The following is a 26,789-nucleotide window of genomic DNA, read 5'->3' on the forward strand; positions in this document are numbered from 1 at the left end:
TCTTGGTGACCATGATCTTGACTTCAACAGGGCACTGACCGAAGTGGATGGTCCTTGTAGAGGGGGGTTCTCTGCACCTGGATCCAAAGCTGGTCTTAGGGCTTGCTACATCATTAAGAGCCTCTATGTTATTTCCCTGTTCTTATGGGATCGCCCCTTAAAAGAAGTGCAAATCTTGAACTTGCTGAGTATATGAGAGTCTCCAAAACAACATATACACTGGGAATGCCCATCACAGCTTCTGGACAGCAGAGCCACCTTTTAAATCCCAGGGAGCTTGGCATTCCAGACAGAAGAAAATTTGTTTGTCACCCTCACAGCCCTATATAGCCTAGCTACAGGCTACAAGGTTATGTAGGGAGCATGCACAGGTCAAATAGGCACTGGTACCAAAAATCTCTGATCAAAGGCTCAGGGCTCATGTGCACCTGAAATGGAGAACCCACAGGTACACTACTTGAAGAAGAATCTTGTTTTTTGTACATCAGAAACTCTTACACTGCCATAGGCTAAGTGTGTGTGAGAGAGAAAGAAATATTTTTTTATACTTTTGGCTTTGCCAGGGTGGAAGTAGATAAGTAGCAGTGTGTGAAATCTATTGTGCTGAATAGTAATATTTATATACCCAACATTTTAGCATAGATAAATTCATCTTATGAAGATATTATCTGCAAATATGGCTGACAAAAGTACAAAAGAAGATACAGGGCATGTACCACTTCAAGACCTCTGACTTTAGGACTAATTAGAAAGAAAAATAAGACAGAGTTTATTCTTTATTACACACTGTTTCCTGTTGTGTCTATAGCACAGCATTTTTACTACTTTCACTTTGTAATATATACATGAAGAAATACAATATATATACAACTGTTTATAAAAAGTTAACGTTTATTCACAGTTACTAACCTATGGTATTTGAAATATGAAAGAATTTCCCTAGGAAATTAGAATAGGAAAGAACTGCATTATCTGAGATCTCAGTAGTAATTGTGGGTAAAGGTTGATTTTTAATGGTGATCACTATACTCTAGCTAGAATTTTAGTATGATTCCTGAGTGTAGGCATGTAGGAGTGCATGGCTATCCCTCACTGTCAATCTCCAAGAGAGGCCACACCTCTTTGCTGTCACAAACCTGGAATGGCAGTCTGTACAAGGGGGAAATTAGCTGTCTCTAGGGCTCCAACCCACAGGCAGGGTACAGCAGTGAACAGTTCAAGGGCCCAGGCCCTTAGGCAGGGGTAAGCACCAAACACAGTCTAGGGCTCAGTCAGTAGACCGACATAGCCTCCTGGTCTATGGGGTAGCAGAGGGTAGGGGGACACAGGCCCACCCGACTCCACCATGTCTCAGCCCAGGGCCCTAACAGTGGCAGAGTGGTCCACGATTGGGTCAGCGGGGATCCACCTGCAACACGCTGAGCTTGTATCAGGCTAGCACTCTTACCAGACGATTGTCTAGTTTCCCTGGGTTACTTCCTACTCTCCCCAGGTTTGGTACTTCAGTGTGGTGAGTGCCTGGTGTCTCCTCAGGGTACACTGCCAGTGGCGATCCCAGCAGTTCCTCAGCGTTGGTCGGGTCTGGCAGCTCTGGTAGCTTGTGCGAGTCCTCAGGGTAACTGAAGTCTTCTGTGGGCTCCTGCGTCAGCAGTGGGGAGAACGCATCCATCTCCTTTCGCAGCTGCTGCCCAGCTGAGCTACAGGGCTCGCCTTTTATACTTCCTGTTCCTGTCCTGCCCCTCTGCTTCCGGTGTGGTGAGTGTGGCCTTCCTGGTTCTGCCCACAAGGGGGCATCTGGCCATCCCTCACTGTCAATCGCCGAGGGAGGCCACGCATCTTTCCTACACTGAGCTAATGCGCCTATTCTTGAAAATAGTGCCATGGTACCTTTAATAACTAGACCTCTGTTTTATGAATCATTTGAACATGCCCAGGGGGAACGGGGCCATTGGTTTATTACTGGGCAGTCAAATTCATTCTGTGGAGTGGACTAAATTATATTTTTAATTATGATCTGTGGGCCAGGGTATAAATTTAGGTCATCATACTACCTTCTTTTCACACCAGCCCTCTCTTTGATTTCAAGGAGAGGTCTGCACTGAGATCCAAGTTAGAATATGTCCTTTGGTGTTTTTCCATCCAATTATTGACCTAGCCCATTTAGACCTAAGTTGATATTTGTTGGGATAAAAGCACAAGGCAGGATGGTTGCAGAAAAATAAAACATCTTTAAACTTGGCCCTATACTGCTGATTTTCATCCCTGAAGAAAGAGCAAGAGTATATGACCATAAATATAATGGTCTCCCAATACTACTAAATATTGTAAAACATATAAAATTATGGAATTATTGAATGAACACCAAAGGACATACTCTAACATGGATCTCTGTGCAGACCTCTCCTTGACATCAGATGGAGAGCTTCTGCGAAAAGAATTAATGGTCTCCCAAAAGTACCAAATATCATAATACATACAAAAAATATAGAATTATTGTACCTGTCAGTAATGACTCTATTGCACTCATTTTTAAAAAGTGCCATAAGGGTAGTGATATCCTCACATTCTTCTGCTTTGATAGTTAACATTCCTTGCCAAATTCTGGAAAGGTCTCGAAGATTGAAGATATAATGAAACTTGGATGGTGTAGGCAGCATCTTTACCTAAAGCCGAAAATATAGTTATTGTTCAAACTCAAAGACATCTAAAAGGAAAGAAGAGTAATACACACTGAAAATAATAATGATACTTGCTTTCATATATTACAACCTGGGCCTCCTCTTTCTCCCAGTGAAATCAGTAGCAAAAATCTCATTGATTTCAGTGGGAGCAGGATTAAGCCCTATATGTAAAATGTCAACACTTAGAACATATAACCAAAAGTTCATATATTTTTCTGATTTTCATTAAATAAAACTGATAACTTACAAAAGACATCTCAATCCCACTTCTAAAATATATTGATTAATATCTTGGTTGTGAATAGTCCTCGCAGATACAGAGCTATCAGGATGACTTGATGGCAAATGCACCAGTTCCAAAGGCAAACAGATTCCTGGCAGAGAGGGGACAATTGAGTTTCTCCTTGTCTGTTCACATGGACCATCACTGTCATACTGTCTACCATGATTTGTACTGTCAGTCCTTGTATGCCATGCAGACCAAACAAATCATTCTGAGTTCTGACACGTTTATGCAAAGGCATTCTTCAGGTGTCCATAGATCCTCTATTTGATGATGGTCCAGGTAACCTCTCCACCCAAACGTAGACATTCCCTTTACCAAGAGGCTAAGATTACCACCCTGAACTTGAAGCTGCTGATGAAGGCACTGAACCCCCTCAATTCTAGAATGCACAGCCACCTTTGTTGATTTTAATTCCCTGTAAGCCATGTTGTCACTCGCCCCTCCCTCCCTCCGTCAGACAATAGTTTCGCGCCTTTTTTCAGCCCAGACGCCATAGCACTGGGATCATGGAGCCCGCTCAGATCACCGCAGCAACTATGAGCACTATGAACACCATGCACATTGTCCTGGAGTATATGCAGAGCCAGAACATGCCAAAGCAAAACCAGGCGAGGAGGCGATTGCAGCGATTACAGCGCGGCGGTGAGAGTGATGAGGAAATTGACATGAACATAGACCTCTCACAAAGTACAGGCCCCAGCAATGTGCAAATCATGGTGTTACTGGGGGAGGTTCATGGCATGGAACGCCGATTCTGGGCCTGGGAAACAAGCACAGACTGGTGGGACCGCATCGTGTTGCAGGTGTGGGACGGTCAGTCGAGAATCAATTTGGAGTGGGCAAATCTACTGTGGGGGCTGCTGTGATCCAAGTAGCCAACGCAATCAAAGACCTGCTGCTATCAAGGGTAGTGACTCTGGGAAACGTGCAGGCAATAGTGGATGGCTTTGCTGCAATGGGATTCCCAAACTGTGGTGGGGCGATAGACAGAACCCATATCCCTATCTTGTCACCGGAGCACCAAGCCACCGAGTACATAAACCGCAAGGGGTACTTTTCAATGCTGCTGCAAGCCCTGGTGGATCACAAGGGATGTTTCACTAACATCAACATGGGATGGCCGGGAAAGGTACATGATGCTCGCATCTTCAGGAACTCTGGTCTGTTTCAAAAGCTGGAGGAAGGGACTTTCTTCCCGGATGAGAAAATAACCGTTGGGGATGTTGAAATGCCTATCGTGATCCTTCGGGACCCAGCCTACCCCTTAATGCCATGGCTCATGAAGCCGTACACAGGCAGCCTGGACAGTAGTCAGGACCTGTTCAAGTATAGGCTGAGCAAGTGCCGAATGGTGGTAGAACGTGCATTTGAACGTTTAAAAGCACACTGGCGCAGTTTACTGACTTGGATAGACCTCAGCGAAGCCAATATTCCAATTGTTATTGCTGCTTGCTGTGCGCTCCACAATATCTGTGAGAGTAAGGGGGAGACATTTATGGCGGGGTGGGAGGTTGAGGCAAATTGCCTGGCCACTGATTACACACAGCCAGACACCAGGGCGGATAGAAGAGTACAGCAGGGCGCAGTGCGCATCAGAGAAGCTTTGAAAACCAGTTTTGTGACTGGCCAGGCTACGGTGCTAAACTTCTGTTTGTTTCTCCTTGATGAACCCTCCCCCCCACCCCCGGTTCACTCTACTTCCCTGTAAACTAACCACCCTCCCCTCCCCCCTTCGAGCACCGCTTGCAGAGGCAATAAAGTCATTGTTACTTCACATTCATGCATTCTTTATTAATTCATCACACAACTAGGGGGATAATTGCCAAGGTAGCCTGGGAGGGGTGGGGGAGGAGGGAAGGAAAAGGACACACTGCAGTTTAAAACTTTAAAACTTTAACACTTATTGAAGGCCAGCCTTCTGATGCTTGGGCAATCATCTGGGGTGGAGTGGCTGGGTGGCCAGAGGCCCCCCCACCGTGTTCTTGGGCGTTTGGGTGAGGAGGCTATGGAACTTGGGGAGGAGGGTTGTTGGTTACACAGGGGCTGTAGCGGCGGTCTCTGCTCCTGCTGCCTTTCCTGCAGCTCAACCATACTCTGGAGCATATCAGTTTGATGCTCCAGCAGCCGGAGCATCGACTCTTGCCTTATGTCAGCAAGCTGATGCCACCTATCCTCTTCAGCCCGCCACTTGCTCTCTTCAGCCCACGATTCAGCCCGCCACCTCTCCTCTCATTCATATTGTGCTTTTTTGCACTGTGACATTGACTGCCTCCACGCATTCTGCTGTGCTCTGTCAGCGTGGGAGGACATCTGGAGCTCCGAGAACATATCATCCCGAGTCCGCCGTTTTCTCCTTCTAATCTTCGCTAGCCTCTGCGAAGGAGAAACTTTTGCAGCTGGTGGAGGAGAAGGGAGAGGTGGTTAAAAAAGACACATTTTAGAGAACAATGGGTACACTCTTTCGCGTTAAATTTTGCTGTTCACATTACACAGCACATGTGCTTTTGTTACAAGGTCGCATTTTTCCTCTTATATTGAGGGCCTGCCGGTTTGGTGTGAGAGATCACTCACGCAGTGCCAGGCAACAGAAGTCGGCTTGCAGGCAGCCATGGTAAGGCACAGTCTTTTGGCTTTTTTAACCTTCATAACATGTGGGAATGGTTTCAAACAGCAGTGCCCTCATTTCCCATACCAAGCACCCGTTGGGTTGGCCATTTAAAATGGATTTGCAATGTAAAAGGAGAAGCTGCGGTTTCTGGGTTAACATGCAGCACAAACCCAACTACCCCCCCCACACACACCCAATTCTCTGGGATGATCACTTCACCCCTCCCCACCACCGCGTGACTAACAGCAGGGAACATTTCTGTTCAGCCGAGCAGGAACGGGCACCTCTGAATGTCCCCTTAATAAAATCACCCCATTTCAACCAGGTGATCATGAATGATATCACTTTCCTGAGGATAACAAAGAGAGATAAGGAATGGATGTTGTCTGCATGCCAGCAAACACAGGGACCATACGCTGCCATGCTTTGTTATGCAATGATTCCAGACTACGTGCTACTGGCCTGGCGTGGTAAAGTGTCCTACCATGGCGGACGGGATAAGGCAGCCCTCCCCAGAAACCTTTTGCAAAGGTTTTGGGAGTACATGAAGGAGAGCTTTCTGGAGATGTCCCTGGAGGATTTCCGCTCCATCCCCATACACGTTAACAGACTTTTCCAGTAGCTGTACTGGCCGTGATTGCCAGGGCAAATGAATCATTAATCATTAAACACACTTGCTTTTAAACCATGTGTAATATTTACAAAGGTACACTCACCAGAGGTCCCTTGTTTGCCCTCAGGGTCTGGGAGCACGCCTTGGGTGAGTTCGGGGGTTACTGGTTCCAGGTCCAGGGTGATAAACATATCCTGGCTGTTGGGGAAACCGGTTTCTCCGCTTCCTTGCTGTGAGCTATCTTCATTGTCTTCATCATCATCTTCCTCGTACCCTGAACCCGCTTCCCTGTTGCGTGATTCTCCATTGATGGAGTCAAAGCACGTTTGGGGTAGTGGTGGCTGCACACCCTAGCATGGCATGCAGCTCCGCGTAGAAGTGGCATGTTTGCGGCTCTGCCCCGGACCTTCCGTTTGCCTCTCTGGCTTTGTGGCTTTGCCTTAGCTCCTTAATTTTCATGCGGCACTGCTGTGCGTCCCTGTTATGGCCTCTGTCCTTCATGGCCTTTGAGACTTTTTCTAATATTTTGCCATTTCGTTTACTGCTACGGAGTTCAGCTAGCACTGATTCATCTCCTCATATGGCGAGCAGATCCCATACCTCCCGTTCGGTCCATGCTGGAGCTCTTTTGCAATCCTGGGACTCCATCATGGTTACCTGTGCTGATGAGCTCTGTGTGGTCACCTGTGCTCTCCACGCTGGGCAAACAGGAAATGAAATTCAAAAGTTCGCGGGGCTTTTCCTGTCTACCTGGTCAGTTCATCTGAGTTGAGAGTGCTGTCCAGAGCAGTCACAATGAAGCACTGTGGGATAGCTCCCGGAGGCCAATAACGTCGAATTCCGTCCACACTACCCCAAATCCGACCCGCAAAGGCCGATTTCAGTGCTAATCCCCTTGTCGGAGGTGGAGTAAAGAAACCGGTTTAAAGGGCCCTTTAAGTCGAAAAAAAGGGCTTCGTCGTGTGGACGTGTCCAGGCTTAATTCGATTTAACGCTGCTAAATTCGACCTAAACTCGTAGTGTAGACCAGGCCTAAGTCTGTGCATAAAATAACAGGCCCTAGACTCCCTCACAGACCAACAGGGGTAATATGAGTGAGAACTTGGTCAGTGGACAGGGGACACCTCCCTGCTGTGTTCAGAGACTGATGAAGAAAAGGAATATTCCTCCTCCAGGGATGGAGGAGGACTACAGAGTGATCTTGTCAGTGGTGAAGAAGTGCCGGGTAGCATGGCAGTGGCTGGTACCATAGGAGGAACTTTTACTACAGAGGACAATATAGTTGATTCTGTTAGGTCAGTTGGTACCACAAATGACTTCAGTGCCGAGAAGGTCAGAATCGAGAGGAGTGGAAAAGAGATCATCAGCACCAGTGTCATGGGTGAAAAGGTCATCAATACAGAGTGAATCGACATCAGCACCACAGAATTGGTACCAGGCACAGCCTGGAACTTCTCCTGAAATAGTACTGTCAGTCAGCTACCAGTCTTCATCAGGGTATCAGTGGGACACATTCCAGGCCATGAACTACCCTTAGAGAGAGTGAGGTGAAGTAAGCTATTTTTTTCCCCACTAAGGCCCAGAAAAGGCAACCTGTACTTATGTTCCACAGAGGAACAGTGCTCCTTCCTACCACCATCAGAAGACTTTGCCAAGGAGGAATTGGCAGTCTTGCTAGTCTCTGAAGCCAAGGTTTTCTTAGAAGAAAAGGCCTGGGAACTAGGGATTGAGTCAGAGCTAGCAGAAGCACTCCTAGACAAAGGCTGTTCAGGCCCAGGGAGTTATTTTCTCTGAGATAGGCTTAAAAGAAAAAGTCCAAAAGAAAAAGCCTAAGGTGTGCCTTTCTTGTTTTCTGCATTCTTTTTGAGAAAGAACAGCAGATAGAGCAATGTCCTTCCCCAGAGCAAAAAAAGGCATCTTGAGTGACAGTTATTTAGTGGCATGAATGCCTCACAAGACAGGCGATTCTTGAACCCAGGAGGCCTTGGTTGAGTCACAAGGGCTAACTCCCAATACCAGGAAAAATTTCCCTAAAACTATGAAGAAACATATAGAGTTTTTTCTTTCTTTTGTTAAACCCAATGTGCATACCTACACTATTTACACTAACTAACTAACACTACTCCAACTATATTAAGACCTAATTTACAGAACTATTACAGAAACATTTTTTGGGTTACGCAGTCTGCAAGAGAAACAGACATTGCTAAGGGTTCTATCTCACAGCCATGGGCAGTAAGAAGAAACAGAGTAATGGTTTGGCACAGAGTAATGGGGGTAGGGGGTGTTGTACTCAGGGTGCAAGCATGGCCCCAAGCATTTCTGGCCAAAAGGATCTGATCTTGCACACATGGAGCACATGCACCAGAAGTGGAATACATATGGACAATCACTCGAAGAACAACCTGAGTTCTGTTCTTGGCTGTCAGAGAGGAGCGTAGGCTAGTGGTTAGAACAGTAGCTATAGACTACATAGAGAAACACAGAGGGTTGACAGTTTCTTTCTGAGAGCCAGTGTGGTGTCTGCCATATTAGCAAGCTGGTATCTATTCCCAGTTCTACTATAAATTACTTTGTGCATCCTCTTAGTTAACTTATGTGTCAAATGGAGTAGTTGATATTTGACCTCCTCTTAAGGTATAGGTATGCTCAATAATCAAGGCTGTGAAGTGCACAGAAATATAAACAGCAGTGAGCAGAACAGGTAATATTTGAACTCATGATCTCCTGGCTCTCAATACACTGCATGTTTAATTCAGCTGAAGTATATTTTCAGGACGATTGTTCATTTCACCTTTTCCCCCAACAAGGAACCTGATTCAGTTGAAATACAGTACACTGAAGAGCTCCCCCTGCCCCAGGAATGCATCATTGTATTGGAGTCATGGAGGGCCGATATGGATTTGCTAAGCCCTCCTATACACTTAGCTCCCTTCCATTTCCTCCCCATTCCGCTGTGTCTCTTTTCCTACCTCAAACATCCCCACACTCTCCATATCCTCACACACCTTAGAGAAAGTAGATGGACATCTTTTTCTCAATTTCATGAGCCCCTAAACTTGCTGTATTAAAACTGCAGGAAATCCCATACACAAAAACTTTGTTTAAAAGGTTTGCGGTTGGAGTGACTTCCTGTGATGGGGCGCCTTGACTCCTATCCTCTTTGCATCAGACTACTCAGAGACCTTCCATTTCGTCAATACCCGCATGCAGTTTATTTATAGCGGTTCACTCTACCACCTTTACATACTAGGGCAGTTGTGGTATTTATGTTATCTGGTTTCACTACCCCTTCTCCTGAAAGGGCAGAGGGAGGGGTTAAAAGTATCTCCACCAAAAGAACGCGTTTTTCTCAGGCACTGGTAACTTTTCTTTCTTTCTTTCTTTCTTTTCTGTTTTCCACCCACCTTTTGCACTTCCTTCCTGTGCTCTTTTATCCAGTTTCCTTGTTAATGGACTAGTTAGCTCGTTAACTTCCAAACTCCAATCTGATCAGATAATCACGAATTCATCTCCTTAACCAGGCCCTATCTGGGGCTCAATTGGTTAAACAGTGACCAGAGTGCTGGTTCAGTTGCTGATTCCCAGCACTCTATCACACACCTCCCCATCTTGCCTGATGGAAAGGTGTTTGATTCCCTTCGCTCTCCTCACTTTACTGGAGGCATTATTTGGCTTCAATCTTTCTTTGCTCACAGGATAGTCACCTAGAGTCCCCTTGTAAGATGTGTCCATTCTCCACCCACAAAAATCACATTTGGTGGATGGAAATTGCCCTCATAATTCCACTTCAGCCTGCAGGTCCTTGCACTGGGAGCAACCTGGGAGGCCAGGTTTTTCATTCTCACCCCTTTTATTTTGTGGAGGGGTCTGCTGGTGCCACTGTTCCTCCGGGCTACCTGTGGTCACTTGTTCCCCCAACAACTCCATACTGCTCTTGGGGTCCCTTCCTTTGTCATTCTAAAGCAGAAGATCTGATAACTGCTTGACCACTGTTAACAAACGGGTTATTTTCATTCCCTGAACCCATTTCCTTGTTTTTCTTTTTTCCTTCTCCCTTAATCTCTCAGGGTACTTCCTGCATTGCTGGCACATGATGGCATGTAAGGCACACCATCAGAGGCTCATTTACTTGCACATCTACTAATGTGATATATGCCATCATGTGCCAGCAATGCTCCTCTGCCATGTACATTGGCCAAACTGGACAGTCTCTACGTAAAAGGGGACACAAATCAGACATCAGGAATGGTAACATACAAAAGCCAGTAGGAGAACACTTCAATCTCCCTGGACACTTAATAACAGATTTAAAAGTAGCCATACTTCAAAAAAAACCCCTTCAAAAACAGACTTCAAAGAGAAACTGCTGAGCTACAATTCATTTGCAAACTTAACACCATCAATTTGGGCTTGAATAGGGACTGGGAGTGGCTGGCTCACTACAAAAGCAATTTCCCTCTCTTGATATTGACACCTCCTCATCAATTATTGGGAGACTACATCCACACTGACTAAACTGGCCTTCAACGTTGGTTCTCCACATGTAAGGTAACTCCCTTCTCTTTATGTGCCAATATATATTTATGACTGTATCTGTAATTTTCACTCCATGCAGCTGAAGAAGTGGGTTTTTTACCCAAGAAAGCCTATGCCCAAATAAATCTGTTAGTCTTTAAGGTGCCACTGGACTCCTCGTTGTTTTTGTGGATACAGACTAACATGGCTACCCTTCTGATACTTTATATTGATATAACTGTGTCCACACTAGGGGTGTTGTACAGCTTTTACTATGCCAGTATAGTGAAAATGGTACAACTTTTGTGTGTAGAGAAGCCCCAAAAGAAAAAAGAGAAAGGATAAAATTATAAAGAGCTGCATGATCTATTGTGAGTAACAGCTCATTGGCACCATGAGTGAGTGGGCTTGGGGAGTAACACCACTTTCCCCCACCACTTTGCCCTAACCCAAAGAACCTAGCAGAACCTAGTGGAGCATCTGAGACCCCTCTAAGAGGAGCCATGGTCATGAAGTCCAGTGGAGCATATGAGTTTCATCAAGGGAAAGCCCAATACGAAGAACCCAGCAGAGCAAGCAGACCCCATTGAGGGAAAGCCAAGCCCAAGGGGCCCAGCAAGCATTCTTGATCACATTTGGAACATCTGTGTAATCTACTCTGAGTGGCATCTCATGTTGGTTGATCTTTGAAGGGTCAGAATCCATTAGCTATGGATGTAAGATCTTAACTACAGTTTCTGCTAAGAACTTTTCAATATAGGCCCAGAGTCCAGAGCTTGGCTTGGGCTATGGGGGCTGGCTAATATAGAACAATACATAGCTCAGAGGAAGCTGGGGTAAACAGATAACCTTGTGTGTTTCAAGTCAATGAGCGGAGTCAGCATAACTCCGAATGTAACTGGGCGTCCTTATCGTGAGTTATAGACACATGAAGTGCTGAGAAAGGCCTCATGGTTACTCCCTAATGCAGGGAGGAGATAGTGGTACAATACCCCTCAGATCCTAGACAAAGTTCGGGGAGAGGCCTAATATGATTGACATGAGTTATGACACCCTCCCCTCACAGATATATGCCAGTCCTAGCCCACAGAAATGCAAGGGTAAACTTGTGAAATTGTTAAGTACTAATTACTGCTTTTTCGCTTTAAATCTCTAGGAATGTACCTGTTGGTCAACCGAGAGAGCTGCTACCTCATTCCCCTGGACCCCAAAATTAGGAATTAACCTATTCACTTTAATAGACATAGTTTGGGGATAATTACCTGTGTGTCACCAATATGTTAATTTGGGCCATGGGTGGAACCATTATGTAATCTTTTAGACCATTGGCTTGTGTGCTTATCTTGTCTTGCTGTTAAAACCTATCCAGGGGTTTGGGAAAACCCATCCCTGTCCCTTCTCTCCACCCAATGAGCACCATGTATAATCTATTGTAACTAATTGTTTTGCAGTGTCTCTGAGCCTAATAAGCAAAGTGACACTCCGCCAGCGCTGTGCGTAATAAACTCCTGTGCTTGACTCTACTCGGTGTGGATTATTGTTCCTTCAATCTTATTTTTGAGCATAGTTTGGAAGAGAATCACCCATATTTTCCCCCCTCATTGACCCCTGATCACAGTGGGTAACCACTGTGGGTAGTTTTATGAAATATATGTTTTTAAAATTTTGAAATAAGCACCTAACTTATGGTAATAGGCACCCTGTTAATAAACAGTGAATACAGCTCCATTATTTCCTGTATTCTGTACCTTAGTCCATTGCCACAATATTCTGCCAGCTGGAACTAATTTCTTTATCATGTCACATATTTCAGGATTGAATTTTCTGCATGGATGAAAGTATCCACAGCCAATTATTCCTGAAAAATAAGATGCAATATACAACTTCAGAATGATTGCAAGATATAATTAATTCTTTCCTAAGAAAGAAAGGTTATTTACCTTACAGTAGCCATGGTTCATTGAGATACATTGTCTACATAGATTACACTTGTGGTCTGGTGCACAGGCCCCCCATGCACGTGAGATTGGATTTTTTTGGCCAGCAGTGTCCATTGGGGCTGTACCTGTGCCCTAGATGCCCTTGCAATTACACCCCAGAAGGACATAAAGAGTGGAATGGGCCTAACCATCTTTCAGTTCCTTTACCATTACAGAATTCAAGTGATATAGGACTCTGAAGTAGCAGAGAAGGAAGGTGTGTCAGAGAATCAATGGGAACAATGCATCTCAAAGAACTGCAGTTACTGTAAGGTAAGTAACCATTTTTTCTTCTTTGAGTGATTGTCAACATGGATTCTACTTCTAGTGACTAGCAAGCAAGGACCTCATAATCAGGAGGCGGGTGCTTGGAGTCCTATTTTAATAATAGTTGCAAGACAGGTCTGCCTAAGAGGGCGTCAAATCTTGAGGTCTCAACTAAGGAATAGTGCTGGATAAAAGTGTGCACTGATCCTCATGTAGCTGCCCTGAAAATTTCTGAAATTGATATGCTTCCCAAAGAAGTTGCAGAAGTTGCCTGAGCCCTGGTGGAGTGGCCCATGATCCACAAAGTAGGAGTGTAGTGTGCAAAGCTGGCTTTATGCTACCTTTGCAGCACCCTAGCTCTGGGGCCCATTCAGCCCTAACTTAATTAGAGCAACTTCAGGACTGTTCTAACCTATGCCCATTTATCTATGACCTCAATGGGCTGTTCAGGCTGCCAAAAACAGCTGAAGTATAAAAACACTCCAGCTGCAAACCCTCTACCCATACTTGGGGGGTAGCACAGTGTTAATATATAGAGAGAGACCTATCTCATAGAACTGGAAAGGACCTTGAGTACAGTCCCCCACCTTCACTAACAAGACCAAGTATTGTCCCTGACAGGTTTCTTTTGTTTTGCCCAAATCCCTCAGTAGCCCCTTGAAGGATTGAATTTATAACTCAGGGGTTTAGCAAACCAATGCTCAAACCACTGACCTATCCCTGCCCCTGCATTCAGAGAGTCCCTGTAGGCTGGAGGATTTCCCAATTAGCCTGTTAAGCTGGCCTATGTCCCCCTTTGCATCCTAAGAACAAGTTAGGTACACTGGTTTTTTTATACTATTCATGTGAATTATTAGAGATTTATGGGGGCAAAAGGGTAGTTGAAAATCATGACTGTTTGCAAGTCTATTTTCAATAAACAGATTTTGAAAAGTGTAATATAGAGTCCTTCTTGTTAACATGCAATTTTCATTTTTGTAATTCTAAATTCTATTCTGAGATCTGAAATTTATTCTGTATCCTACCAAAACAAACTCCACAAATGACACAACCAGATCATACCTGCCAAAACCCAGACAGCTATGAAAAGGGACACTCGGTGAGAATAATAGGTACAGACCCTCTAACTCACCTGACCACATTTGACTGGGCGAAAAATTGGAAAGGAAAAGAGTGGAAAAACAACAGATATTTTGCTAAAAAACACAAAAGCATTGCTCAACTTTAAAATGATATGCTCAGATGTAAATTGAATTATGAGTTAATGAATTAAAAACTTTAACAATTAAAATCCTGGGTTCAAATTTTATTATTTAGGTTAACTTAAAAGGCTGTTTACCCGCAAAGTCCTGAGTTCAGGGTTCTGTATTTTTTAATTATTTATTTTTTCAATGAGACTTATTGCAAAGCAATGTATGACTCAAAATAAGCATAAATGGCAGAATCTGGCCCATAATAAATAGTTTAGAACAGTGGCTCTGAACCTTTCCAGACTACTGTATCCCTTTCAGGAGTCTGATTTGTCTTGCGTACCCCCAAGTTTCACCTCACTTAAAAACTACTTGCTTACAAAAATCAGACATAAAAATACAAAAGTGTCACAGCACACTATGACTGAAAAATGGCTTACTTTATAATTTTTACCATATAATTATAAAATAAATTGATTGGAATATAAATATTGTACTTACATTTCAATGTATAGCATATAAAGAAGTATAAACAAGTTGTTTGTATGAAATTTTAGTTTCTTTGCTAGTGCTTTTTACATAGCCTATTGTAAAACTAGGCAAATATCAAGATGAGTTGATGTACCCCCTGGATGACCTGTGTGTATTCTCAGGGGTATGTGTGCCCCTGGTTGAGAACCACTGGTTTAAAACACCAAAGACCGAATTGCATCTCTAATCCTACACAGATCTGCATAGGTGGCTGCGTGGAACATCAGCAAGAACTTAATTCCTTGTGATACTCCTCGCACAGGGAGGAATCACAGACTGTTCCATCTAGTGCACTGGGAACTAAGATGCCCGTTATGAACAACACCAGTTCAGGGAGCTATGTTCCTTACATGGCTTTTGATGTTAGCAATATCATCAACTATTTTAGAGGAAATTATATTGGTCATGTATTGTGAAGTCAGAGAGGAAAGCATTAATTAACTGCTAATTTTTCTTAACATATGTTTGTTCGTAATTCAGAAGCCTACACATATATTTTGTTAGGGTGAAATTCACCTAATTTCAGAGGGCCTACACCAGGCCTTCACCAGGGACCTAAGAGGTGAACTGGACCTTGAATGGGCCCTTTGCAATATGACAAATTTCACCCTAAATGATTTGGTAACTGAAAACTTTTAAAAAGATTTATTGTGTATTTAAAATTAGAGGTATTTAATTCACCTTTAAGTCACAAATCAACTGAATCTGACTGTCTCATTCTAATGCAAGGCCCAATTCTCCTCCCACTTGCACAATTTTACACTAGTACAACTCCAATTATTTCATTGGAGTTACTCCTGATCTAAAATTGTGTAAGAGGACAATCAGGACTCAAGTTTATAAATTTTACATGTATTAGCCTACAGTAAAATAAATCAAAATTACAAAAAAAATGAATACCAAATATTTTGTCTATGGATGCATTGGATGGTAGTGTGCAATTAAACACAGTAAACTGCCTTTTTAAACGCTGTGGGATGTCATTACGGCCTCCTCCAGGGTGTATCATAGCTGCTACTAACTGTACATCAACAACTGTAGTGAAGTCTCCAGGTTTATCCAAACTGTACATTCCTTCCATTTCCATCATCTGACGAACTATTTCATTTGTTACCTATAAGATTATAAAACAAATATTAATTACTATTTTAAAGGAAGAAAATGGAAATATACTCATCTTCTAATTTTCTTTCTTCTTGCAATCTCTCCTCTAATCCTCAGAGAAATTTGTTTTTATCTTAGTCCAGACACAGACCACAACACCTCCAAGACTTTCAAGATCACTTATAAGGCACTACCTTACCTACATGGCAAACCACCAGAAATTTTTTTTTAGAGCTTTAAGATATAACTAAATGGTAATAAAAACACTGTCTCACTCATTTTGACCAAATAAAGAAGTATTGCCTTGTGGTTAAGGCACTGAACTGGTACTCAGAGGAGCTGGGTTCAGTTCCTAACTGTGCTGCAGACTTCTGTGTGGCCATGGACAAATCACTTAATCTCTCCATGGCTCAATTTCCCATTTTGAAAAATGGGGAAAATACTGCTACTTGCTTTCTCCCAACCTTTCTCTATCTTGTCTATTTAGATAAGCTCTTCGGGAAAAGACAGCTTCTAAATATATGAATGTACTGTGCTTAACAAGTGGATCCAGTCTTGTCTGGAGACCTAGGCTCTACCATAATACAAACAATAATGGTAAAATTGGCACATATACCGCCCATGAAATATCTTCATGCCAATATTCATATCGGTTGGTCTTCCCATTTGTTGGGATGTTCTGGTGAAAAGATTAATAGAAGGAAATTATTAGGTGAGTATATTTAGTATTCCCCAGCATAATTTCTCCATTAATCATTGATAAGGAAATGTATCCATCCAAAAGGTTACTGGTGACCTTGGGAAGTGAGTGTGTCCTAAATCTCCTCAGGAGCTGAGTTTCCTAACACCTATATGTTTCCATAAGGCACTATCTTATGTATCTGGTTATGGAAACTTCCATGACTTCTTTCCTTTGCTTTTTTGGGTGGCAAGAGACATACGAGGCTGTGGGTCTTTCTTATGTGCTGTGTTCAAGGAAAACAGATTCATTGTGCTCTTTGTACATCTATATCTTGCCATCTGTTTTCTGTGGTGTGAACTGGCTTTGGATAAGCACAGTAGAATGAGAAGAGTACAATATCTTGGGAAATGTGGAATGGAATATTCTTATTTTAAATAACTCTAGGAGCAATACTAAGAACTACTTTGTCTGCGTACAAGACATGATATGGCTTTTCCACAAATAATACAGAACTCTTTTGCAGAAATGTATGGTTTACTACAACTGACTGGTCCTGTCAATTTAATATCAGGCTGAACATTTGAATAACATGCTGTTTTAGGGATTATACTGCTTTCATTAGAGCTTTTTAAAAAATGACAAAGTTAAGGATAATATATGAAATATGACTCCTAAGTACAAGATATATCTTCAAAATATCTATTCTACTCCCTGATGTTTGTTTAATAATTATACCATAATCATATGGATTTTCTATGATTTACAGTTTAATAAAAACACTGCATTGTAAAAAGGAGTAAAATGTTTACTGTATATGAGAAAAAATCTGACTGATAAAATCTGAGATTCAAATATTCTTGTTAAATACTACAGAATATATTTTAGTCATATATTCTTATATGAAGTTTTCTTCTATACCTGATCTCCCCATTCATTAATTATTGGCATATTAATATCATCAATAAACACGGTCATTCTTCTCCCGCCTGGTGGTCCATAAGTACTTCCCATGCGTTTGTCCACATAACTCTCTATTGTCCTCTAAAGAAAAGGAAAAAGTTCTAATTTAGTATCTACAATACCAGTATATTTTTAAAATATTTTATATTTATATTTGGAAAGGGTTTTATTAAAAATTTGCTGCTTGTTGCCTTGAGATAATGGAAAATTTCTTATCTGATCATTTTCTTTTTGTCAGCAGTTTCTCATCTCATTCTTCGCAAATAGGCTGTCTCTCTCCCCCATGGAACTCAAAGGTAGTCTGGAATTATTCCTGGAGGATTTGGGACTAAAACCCCTCACCTCATGCCACCAGGAGAATTTTTCCAAAGTCGTAAAAAGACTCCTAACAACTGATTATTAGCATTAAGACGATAACCTCAAATTATATTAATGAACCTTAAGGTGTACTGAAGTCTTCATTTAGAGAAAAAAATCAATTTGTTTTGAATTGTATTTTGGTCATTTAACAAACTACTAGAGTGGGTAGATTGAGGAGATTGATCAACTAAGACATTTTCAGTTCTGGTGCACAGTTTCTCCCCTCAAAATTCACTAATGGGCAATAAAGAGTAATGAATTACTAAAGCAAGATGAGAAATAATAAACTAGAATTTCAATTATTAATTACAGTAGAATAATAAGCAGAAGAGAAGGTTCCTCAGTTCCTTCACTACAACAGAGCCTGCACCAAACTCCGAAGTAGAGGGGAGGAGGGTGAGTAGTGGAGCACCCACATGGACACTCATCTCGAAGAACGTCAGTTATTGCACAAGGTGAGTAACCATCTCTTCCTCTTTGTGGGTACTCCACTCCAGGTGACTTAAAAGCAGTATCTCTTAGGATGGTAGGGACTTCAGATCTGGTAAGAAAGCCATTGACAGCAAAGCTCGGCCCACTCGAGTGTCCATGAGGGGTCCCTGTGTGAGAGCGTAATGTTTGACAAAGGTGTGCTCCGAAGCCCAGGTGGCAGTCTTGTAGAAAAGGGCAACAAAAATGATTAGGGATATGGAGTGTCTGCCATATGAGGAGAGATTAATAAGACTGGGACTTTTCAGCTTGGAAAAAAGACAACTAAGGGGGGATATGGTCTATAAAATCATGACTGGTGTGGAGAAAGTAAATAAGGAAGTGTTATTTACTCCTCATAACACAAGAACTAGAGGTCACCAAATGAAATTAATAGGCAGTAGGTTTAAAACAAAAAAAGGAAGTATTTTTTCACACAACGCACAGTCAATCTGTGGAACTCCTTGCCAGAGGATGTTGTGAAGGCCAAGACTATAACAGAGTTCAAAAAAGAACTAGATAAATTCATGGAGGATAGGTCCATCAATGGCTATTAGCCAGGATGGGCAGGGATGGTGTCCTAGCCTCTGTTTGCCAGAAGCTGGGAATGGGTGACAGGGGATGGATCACTTGATGATTACCTGTTCTGTTCATTCCCTCTGGGGTACCTGACATTGACCACTGTCGGAAGACAGGATACTGCACTAGATGGACCTTTGGTCTGACCCAGTATGGCCGTTCTTATGTTCTTATGCTGGCGAGGGGGATGTTACATAGAAATGCTATAGAGGATGACACAGATCTAGTAGAGTGTGTCTTGACTGAAGTCGGAGGTTGTATGTGCTTGAGTTGGTAGCATAAGCGGATGCAGTCTGATATCCAGTTAGATATTCTTTGGGTGGATATCAGTTTGCCCTTAGAGTGTTCTGCTATTGAGATAAAAAGTTTAGGGGAAGCCCTAAATGGCTTATTTCTATCCAAATAAAAAGATAATGCCCTGCAAATATCAAGGGTGTGCATTGCTGCTTCAAAAGGATTCACATGCGGCTTAGGAAAGAAGGTTGGTAGATGAATAAGTTTGTTGAGGTGGAAGGACGAATGCACCTTAGGGAGAAATTTAGGATGAGTTCAAAGCGTGACTTTATCTTTAAAAAAGATAGTGTACAGAGGTTCAGCCGTGAGTGCTCCAAGTTCTCCCATGCATCTGGCGGATGTAATTGCCATTAAAAATGCAGCTTTCATGGATAGGTGCAGTAGGGAGCAGGTTGTTAGTGGTTCAAAAGGTTTGTGCATCAGGGCTATGAGGACCAAGTGTAAGTCCCCTGGTTGAGTGGGTGGTCTAGTGTCTGGATACAGGGTTTGGATGCCCTTGAGGAATCTCTTTGTGATTGCCCACCCTAAGATTGTTGTGTTATCGATCTTTTGGTGAAACGCTGTGATTGCTGCTAGATGTACTTTTATTGAGGTAAAGAAAAACCCGGATAATTTAAGTTCTAGAAGGTAGTCCAGTATAAGTAAGAGAGGGCGGAAGCAGGAGAGGTGTGCCTGGCAGAACACTACATGGTGAACCTAGTCCATTTATGAAGATAGGTAGTAAGTGTAGATTGTGTCCTACTATGTAATAGCACTGTTCGGACTTGTTGGGAACAATCTAGTTCTTCATTAGAGAGCCATTGAGGAGCCATGCCTTAAGGTTGAGCATCGCTATGTTGGGGTGGTGTAACTGGCCCCTGCGTTGAGATAATGGGTCCGGAAGGGGAGGGAGCGAGATCAGGGCACAAGCAGACATCCGTGTTAGAAATGGGTACCACGCCTGTCTGGGCCATGTAGGAGCTATTAGGATGACCCTGGCCCTGTCTGTCCGTATTTTCTGTATCACCCTGTGGTATTGGTGGGAATGCATACAACAGATTGTCAGTCCATGTGATCATGAACACGTTCCCCATGGAGTGCTTTCCCAGACCCGCTCTGGAGCAGAATCTGAGGCATTTCGTGTTGGTCGCAGTTGTGAACAGATCCAGTTGAATTGTGGAAGATGCTGTGTAAGACAGTACTGTTTATCTTCCATTCATGGTCTAGGGGAAAAGATCGACTGAGCTCGTCTGCTATGGTGTTCTGTGACCCGAGCAGATATGAGGCTGAGATATGGATGTTGTGTTGGAGGCACCAGTTCCAAAGTTTCCTAGCCTCGGTGCATAGTGAATGGGATCGAACTCCCCCTTGTCTGTTTATGTAAAACATACATGCAATGTTGTTGGTCATCACCCTGATCCTTTGTTTCTTGATGAGTGGGAGAAAGTAGAGACAGGCATTTTGGACAGCTCAGAGCTCTAGAAGATTTATATATAGCATGGTTTCTGTAGGGGACCATAGGCCCTGAGTCGTGTTACGTCCCAAGTGTGCCTCCCACCCGTTGAGGGAGGCGTCTGTCATGATTATAAGCGAGGGAGGATCCTGCGAGAACAGGACCCTGGAGCACATGTTGTGTGGTAGAGTTCACCATATTAGTGAGTCCTTGACCTTTGGAGGCATAGTTAGTAGTCTGTTTAGTCTGTGCACATTTGGTTTGTAGACGGTGGCCAACCAAAGTTGTAGGCATCACATGTACAGGTGTGCGTTCTTGACGAGAAAGTACGTGCAGCCATGTGGCCTAGAAGTTGCAGGCAGTTGGGGGCTGACACCTGTGGGCTGATCCTCAACTGGGCAACAAGATTCTTTATGGTGTAGAATCTATCTGATGGTAGAGATGCGAACCCCATTGTCGAGTCTAGGTATGTGCCTATGAATTCCAATTGTTGGGTTGGATGTAGTATAGATTTGTTTATATTTATTTGCAGGTCAAGACTCTGGAAGCAGTCGATAGTCATCTGTGTGGATCGGATGGCTTCTTCATGGGTGTGCGACTTCAGCAGGCAATCATCCAGGTACAGAAAGATTATTATCCCTTTTTTTCTGAGATGTGTCATTACCACCACAAGAATCTTTGAGAAGACACGGGGTGCTTTGAGAGGCCAAAGGGTAAAACCTTGTCCTCATAATGGTCTGAGCCCAGGGCAAATCTGAGAAAGCGTCCGGGGGCACGGTGTATAGTGATGTGAAAATAAGCATCTTGCATGTCGAGGGCTGAAAACCAATCTTCCAGCTCCAGCACTGGAATTATTGCTGTTAGTGTAACCATCTTGAATTTTTGCTTCTTGATGAACTTGTTTAGTCGTCTGAGGCCGAGACTGGGTCACCAGCTCCACTTTTCTTTTGTATCAAAAATAGTGGGAGTAAAACCCCTTCCCTCTGTGCTGAGCTGGCACCGTCTCCACAGCACCTAATTGCAGAAGATGTTGAACCTCTTGTCAGAGCAAGTGGTCGTGAGAGGGGTCCCTGAAGAGGGATGGGGGTGGGTAGGGGGTACGGACAGGAAGGGGATGGTATAGCCTGAGCGGATGACCTCTAAGGCCCATCTGTCTGTTGTGATAGCTATCCAGTTGGCATAGAATGGGAGCAGACAGTGCCCAAAGGGGTGGATGGTTGATATGAGCGCTGGAGTGGGTGGGAGGTCTTCTATACCCTCAACCAAGGCTTCCAATCTGCTTATTAGGAGGAGGTTGAGATGCTGCTGGTGTTTGGGGGGTGGCACCATTGGGGTCTATTTCTTTGGCATTGGTGCTGCTGATGGTCGTACAGCCTTTGATGTTTTTGGGTGTATGCTGGATATTGTGGGTGTTGGTAAGCCTGATATCTGTATTGTCTCCTTCTTGTGGCAGGTCTGTGGATGCCCAGAGACCTCAGTGTAGCATGTGAGTCTTTCATGGTGTGCAGCAGTTCATTAGTTTTGGCTGCAAACAGCTTCTCGCCATTGAAAGGGAGATCTTCTATAGTGTTCTGTATCTCCTATGGGAATGAGGAGGAGCTCAACCATGAGGCTCGACGCATGACCACAGCCATAGTGGTGGACCCTGTGGCCGTATCAGCAGCATCAAGTGTGGCCTGGAGAGCCGTGCGAGATATCATCTGCCCCTCAGAGACCACAGCTTTGAATTGATGTTGTTTTTCTTCAGGAATGTCATTAAGAAATTCCATGAATTTTCCATAGTCCCTGTGATCATACTTGGCTAATAGAGTCGCATAATCTGCCATTCTAACTTGTAACGGAGGACGAGTAAACTTTGTGGCCAAATCAGTCCATCCTCTTACTGTCCTTATCTGACGCAGTGGACCAAAAATGTTGCTGTTTGTTTCGTTGATTGGCCGCTTCAACTACCAGCGAGTTGGGTGCTGGGTGTGTAAAAAGGAATTCAGATGCCTTAGAAAGGACATAGTATTTACTGTCAGCTCTCTTGCACATTGAGGGTATCATGGCTGGGGTCTGCCATATGGTCTTGGTGGTTTCCAGGATAGCCCCATAGATTGGCAATGCAATCTTGGAAGAAGCAGAGGTTTGTAAAATGTTGGTTAGCTCGTGTTGAGTCTCCGAAACCTTCTCGAGAGCAATTTTTAGCTCGTTAGTGACTCTTTTAAATAAATCTTGGAAATGTGTAAAATCATCTCTCCGTTGTTGGTGGCGGCGGCATAATAGCCTCGTCTGGTGATGAAGATGAATTGTTATTGGGTAGAGAGGTGTCGAGTGCGATATCGTCTCCTTATAGAAACGTAAGTTCCTCCTGTACAGTCGTAGCGGTGTGTGAAGGTGGAGGAGGAGATCACGCGTCCTCCCTGCATGGGCTGGGACGACTACTGTAATGTCTTCTGTAAGAACCCCAGGGACTCAAATAGGGCCATTGTCCCAGGGAGGGCAGAGGTGGCCCCATCCAAGGGTGGCCATACCAAGGTGGTAAGTCTCTGGAATATGAGGACTGTGATCTAAGTGGTCCAGCACTAATAGACGTCCTGACTGGGGAAGAGTGGTGTGGGGAAAAAAACCCTTCCACGTCATTGTCTTCATCACTGGAGAAGTGTGAAGGGATTGGGGATAGCTGTCAGTACGGTGCCGACAGCCCCAGTGAAACGTTGGTGCCCAGTAGACAAGATTCTGGGCTAGACGAAACAACCAGATCTCTCTGGTGTATAAATTAGGTCAGTGCAGAGATTGACAGGGCCGATTGTTGAGGCACTAAATGTGCCGGAGGCACCGTGTGCTGGGTCAGTTCCGATGGGTGAGGCACAAAATGCACGGGCAGCGCTGTGTGTGGGTTGGTGACGGAGTAACCTGAGTTGGCGCTGTGGGAGCAGTTGTGGTCATCTGTGGCACAGGCCTGGGAGCAGTTGTTGGCACCGCATCATTTGCTGTGACTGATAGTGCCGCAGTGGAGGAAGGCAACTTAGCGCCATCAGCTTCAGCACCTGAGTGGTGGGTGCCGGCAGCCGCAGAAGCACAGATGGTGCCGGAGGTGCCAGGAGCATTGTATGTGCTGAGCCACAGACCAGCTGGCAATAATTTCGAGACTATCTGCTCCCTATGAGGCAACGTGGCTGGCCGTTTTTTTGTCGGTTTCTTGTCTTTGAAAGATTTTGGTGGTGGACTCTGCCATGAGGACTGCTGGCCTGGGTCCGAGGTAGGTCTGAGGGATTTCTCCATGAGGATGAGCTTCAGCCTCAGGTCTTTATTCTTGCATGTCCTGGCCTTCAGTTTGTTACAGTGGGCACACTTTTGGGAAACATGGGATTCCCCCAAACACCGGATACATTGAAAATGGCCACCTGAAATGGAAATGGCCTCTCTGCACGTTGTGCATCTCTTGAAACCTGATGAACCAGGCATTTTATGGGGTCACTAACTCTGAGGTTAAAAAACAAAATCTCCTCTTTTTTAACAGGGAAGGTAAGTATAAGAACTAAAACTTCTCTAACTCAGATAACTAAGTTAATTACTACAAATTTGTCTAAGGTAACTCTCGAAGAAGTGAAGAATGAGCGGAACTGCTGAGCTCCGTCTCAGGCTGGGGACGGTAGAGAGGGAACTGAGGAGTCCGGGCTGCGCATGTGCTATTGAGGCACCAGCAGCGTATGAGGCAGGCACCACGCGTGCGCAGCCCATATGGGCACTGCTGTAAAATTCTCTGAGCAAAGGCGTAGGGACGCACCTTGACCTGGAGTGGAGCACCCACAGGGACATCTCTCGAAGAAGAAATACAATTACCCCTATATAAAGCAAAGGCTTTTTAAATTAGGGAATTATTTGGGAACCCATGTAGCATCTTCTTCCCAAAGGATGTCTATGTAGAGGAATGGAAACTTACTTTGCAGAGTTTGATATATGCATTTTCTGAAGATAATGATGCCACTCTATACATTTTCCCTGAGGCTCACACATTTTCTCTTTCTAGTGCACTATAGATCTTCTAGAAGGTGCCTGGATTCCCTTTGGAACATTTCCCAGATGTCTAGTAAGCCAAATGACACAGGATTTTAGCATCTTGCTTGCAGCAACTTTGAGACCCAAAGACCCTGCCATTTTGGACTGAATGAGAAAAAAACGGTTACCCACCTTTTTGTAACTGTTGTTCTTCGAGATGTGTTGTTCATGTCCATTCCAAGCAGGTGTGTGCGCGCCGCGTGCACGCCAGCTGGAAGGTTTTTCCCCTAGCAGTGTCCGTAGGGTCGGCCTCGGCGCCCCTTGGAGTGGTGCCTTCATGGCGCACTATATAGGGGCCCGCCGACCTTCCACCCCCTCAAGTTCCTTCTTGCCAGCACTCCGACAGAGGGGTAGGAGGGTGGGTATTGGAATGGACATGAACAACACATCTCGAAGAACAACAGTTACAAAAAGGTGGGTAACCGTTTTTTCTTCTTCGAGTGATTGTTCATGTCCATTCCAAGCAGGTGACTCACAAGCCTGAACCTAGGCGGTGGGGTCGGAGTTCACTGCGGACTGGAGTACCGCACGGCCGAAGGCTGCATCATCTCTGGCCTGGTGCGTGATGGCATAGTGCGACATAAAAGTGTGGACTGAGGACCACGTGGCCGCTCTGCAAATTTCCTGCATCGGGACCTGGGCCAGGAACGCAGCGGAGGAGGCCTGCGCTCTTGTGGAGTGGGCTGTGATCGACGGGGCCGGTATGTTAGCCCGACGGTAGCATTCTCGGATGCAGGCCGTGATCCATGAGGAGATTCGCTGTGACGAGACAGGGAGCCCCCTCATCCTGTCAGCCACGGCAACGAAAAGTTGGGTTGATTTCCTGAACGGTTTCGTCCTCTCAATGTAGAATGCCAGGGCTCTGCATACGTCCAGGGAATGCAGTCTACGCTCCTTAGCGGAGGAGTGTGGCTTCGGATAGAACACTGGGAGAAAGATGTCTTGGCCCATGTGAAATTGGGAGACCACCTTAGGAAGGAACGCTGGATGTGGCCTGAGTTGGACCTTGTCTTTGTGGAAGACAGTGTATGGAGGCTCGGATGTCAGTGCCCTGAGCTCCGACACTTTCCTGGCTGATGTGATAGCCACTAGGAACGCGACATTATATGAGAGATATAACAGAGAGCAGGAAGCCAGCGGCTCGAAGGGGGGCCCTGTGGGGGCGGACAGGACCAAATTGAGGTCCCAAGCCGGGACTGGTTGACGAGTATGTGGGAACAGTCTGTCCAGGCCCTTGAGGAAGCGACCAACCAATGGGTTTGCAAAAACTGTACCACCTTCCTCTCCTGGGTGGAACGCTGAGATGGCCACCAAGTGGATCCGAACCGAAGAGAGGGAAAGTCCTAGCTGTCTCAAATGGAGCAAGTAGTCCAGGATGAGAGGGATCGGGGTGAACAATGGAGCCTGTCCGTGCTGTTCGGCCCAGATGGAGAAGCGTTTCCACTTGGCCACGTATGTGGTCCTGGTGGAGGGTTTTCTGCTACCGAGAAGGACCTGCCTGACCTGCTGAGAGCATTGCATCTCCACAGGGTTTAACCATGGAGCGTCCAGGCTGTAAGGTGGAGCGACTCCAGGTTCGGGTGATGTAGGCGACCCCGATCCTGTGTAATCAAGTCCGGGAGCAGGGGTAGAGCGATGGGCGCCCGTGAGGACAGGTGCAGGAGCGACATGTACCAGTGTTGGCGCGGCCACGCCGGCGCTATCAGGATGACACAAGCACGATCCCTGCGGATCTTGAGGATTACCCTGTGAACCATGGGAATCGGAGGGAAGGCATAAAGCAGGCTGTCTTCCCAGGAGAGGAGGAAGGCATCCATCAGAGACCCCGGACTGCATCCCATGAGGGAGCAGAATTGCTGACACTTCCTGTTTTCTCTTGAGGCAAACAGGTCTATCTGGGGATAGCCCCAGAGGTGGAAAACTGAGCACAGTACATCTCGGCGAATAGACCACTCGTGACCCTGGAATGAGCAGCTGACGGCGTCTGCCAGACCGTTCTGCTTCCCCGGGAGGTTAAATGCTGTCAGGTGAATTGCTTTCCCTACGCAAAAGTCCCATAATGCGAGGGCTTCCCGGCACAAGGGAGAGGAGCGTGCACCACCCTCTTTGTTGATATAGAACATTGCTGGTGTATTGTCCGTAAGGACTGAAACGCACCTGCCTGCCAGCTGGGATTTGAAGGTCAGGCAGGCCAGA

At 44.8% G+C, this 26,789-nt stretch overlaps 1 protein-coding gene across 1 annotated transcript in view; it reads right to left on the bottom strand.

Moving 5' to 3' along the window:
* DNAH8 (dynein axonemal heavy chain 8) overlaps positions 1 to 26,789 on the bottom strand; it is a 525,323-nt gene that overhangs the window by 129,892 nt on the left and 368,642 nt on the right. Inside the window, exons 55-58 of the mRNA XM_026649503.1 lie at positions 17,378 to 17,500; positions 15,574 to 15,787; positions 12,455 to 12,564; positions 2,500 to 2,663 (exon numbers count right to left, since the gene is read on the bottom strand). Of these exons, the coding sequence (XP_026505288.1) occupies positions 2,500 to 2,663; positions 12,455 to 12,564; positions 15,574 to 15,787; positions 17,378 to 17,500 (611 nt within the window). The remainder of the gene's footprint in view (positions 1 to 2,499; positions 2,664 to 12,454; positions 12,565 to 15,573; positions 15,788 to 17,377; positions 17,501 to 26,789) is intronic.

Source organism: Terrapene carolina, unplaced genomic scaffold (genome assembly GCF_002925995.2).
Source record: "Terrapene carolina triunguis isolate 2854851 unplaced genomic scaffold, T_m_triunguis-2.0 Scaffold85, whole genome shotgun sequence".
NCBI classification, from domain to species: Eukaryota; Metazoa; Chordata; order Testudines; family Emydidae; genus Terrapene; species Terrapene triunguis.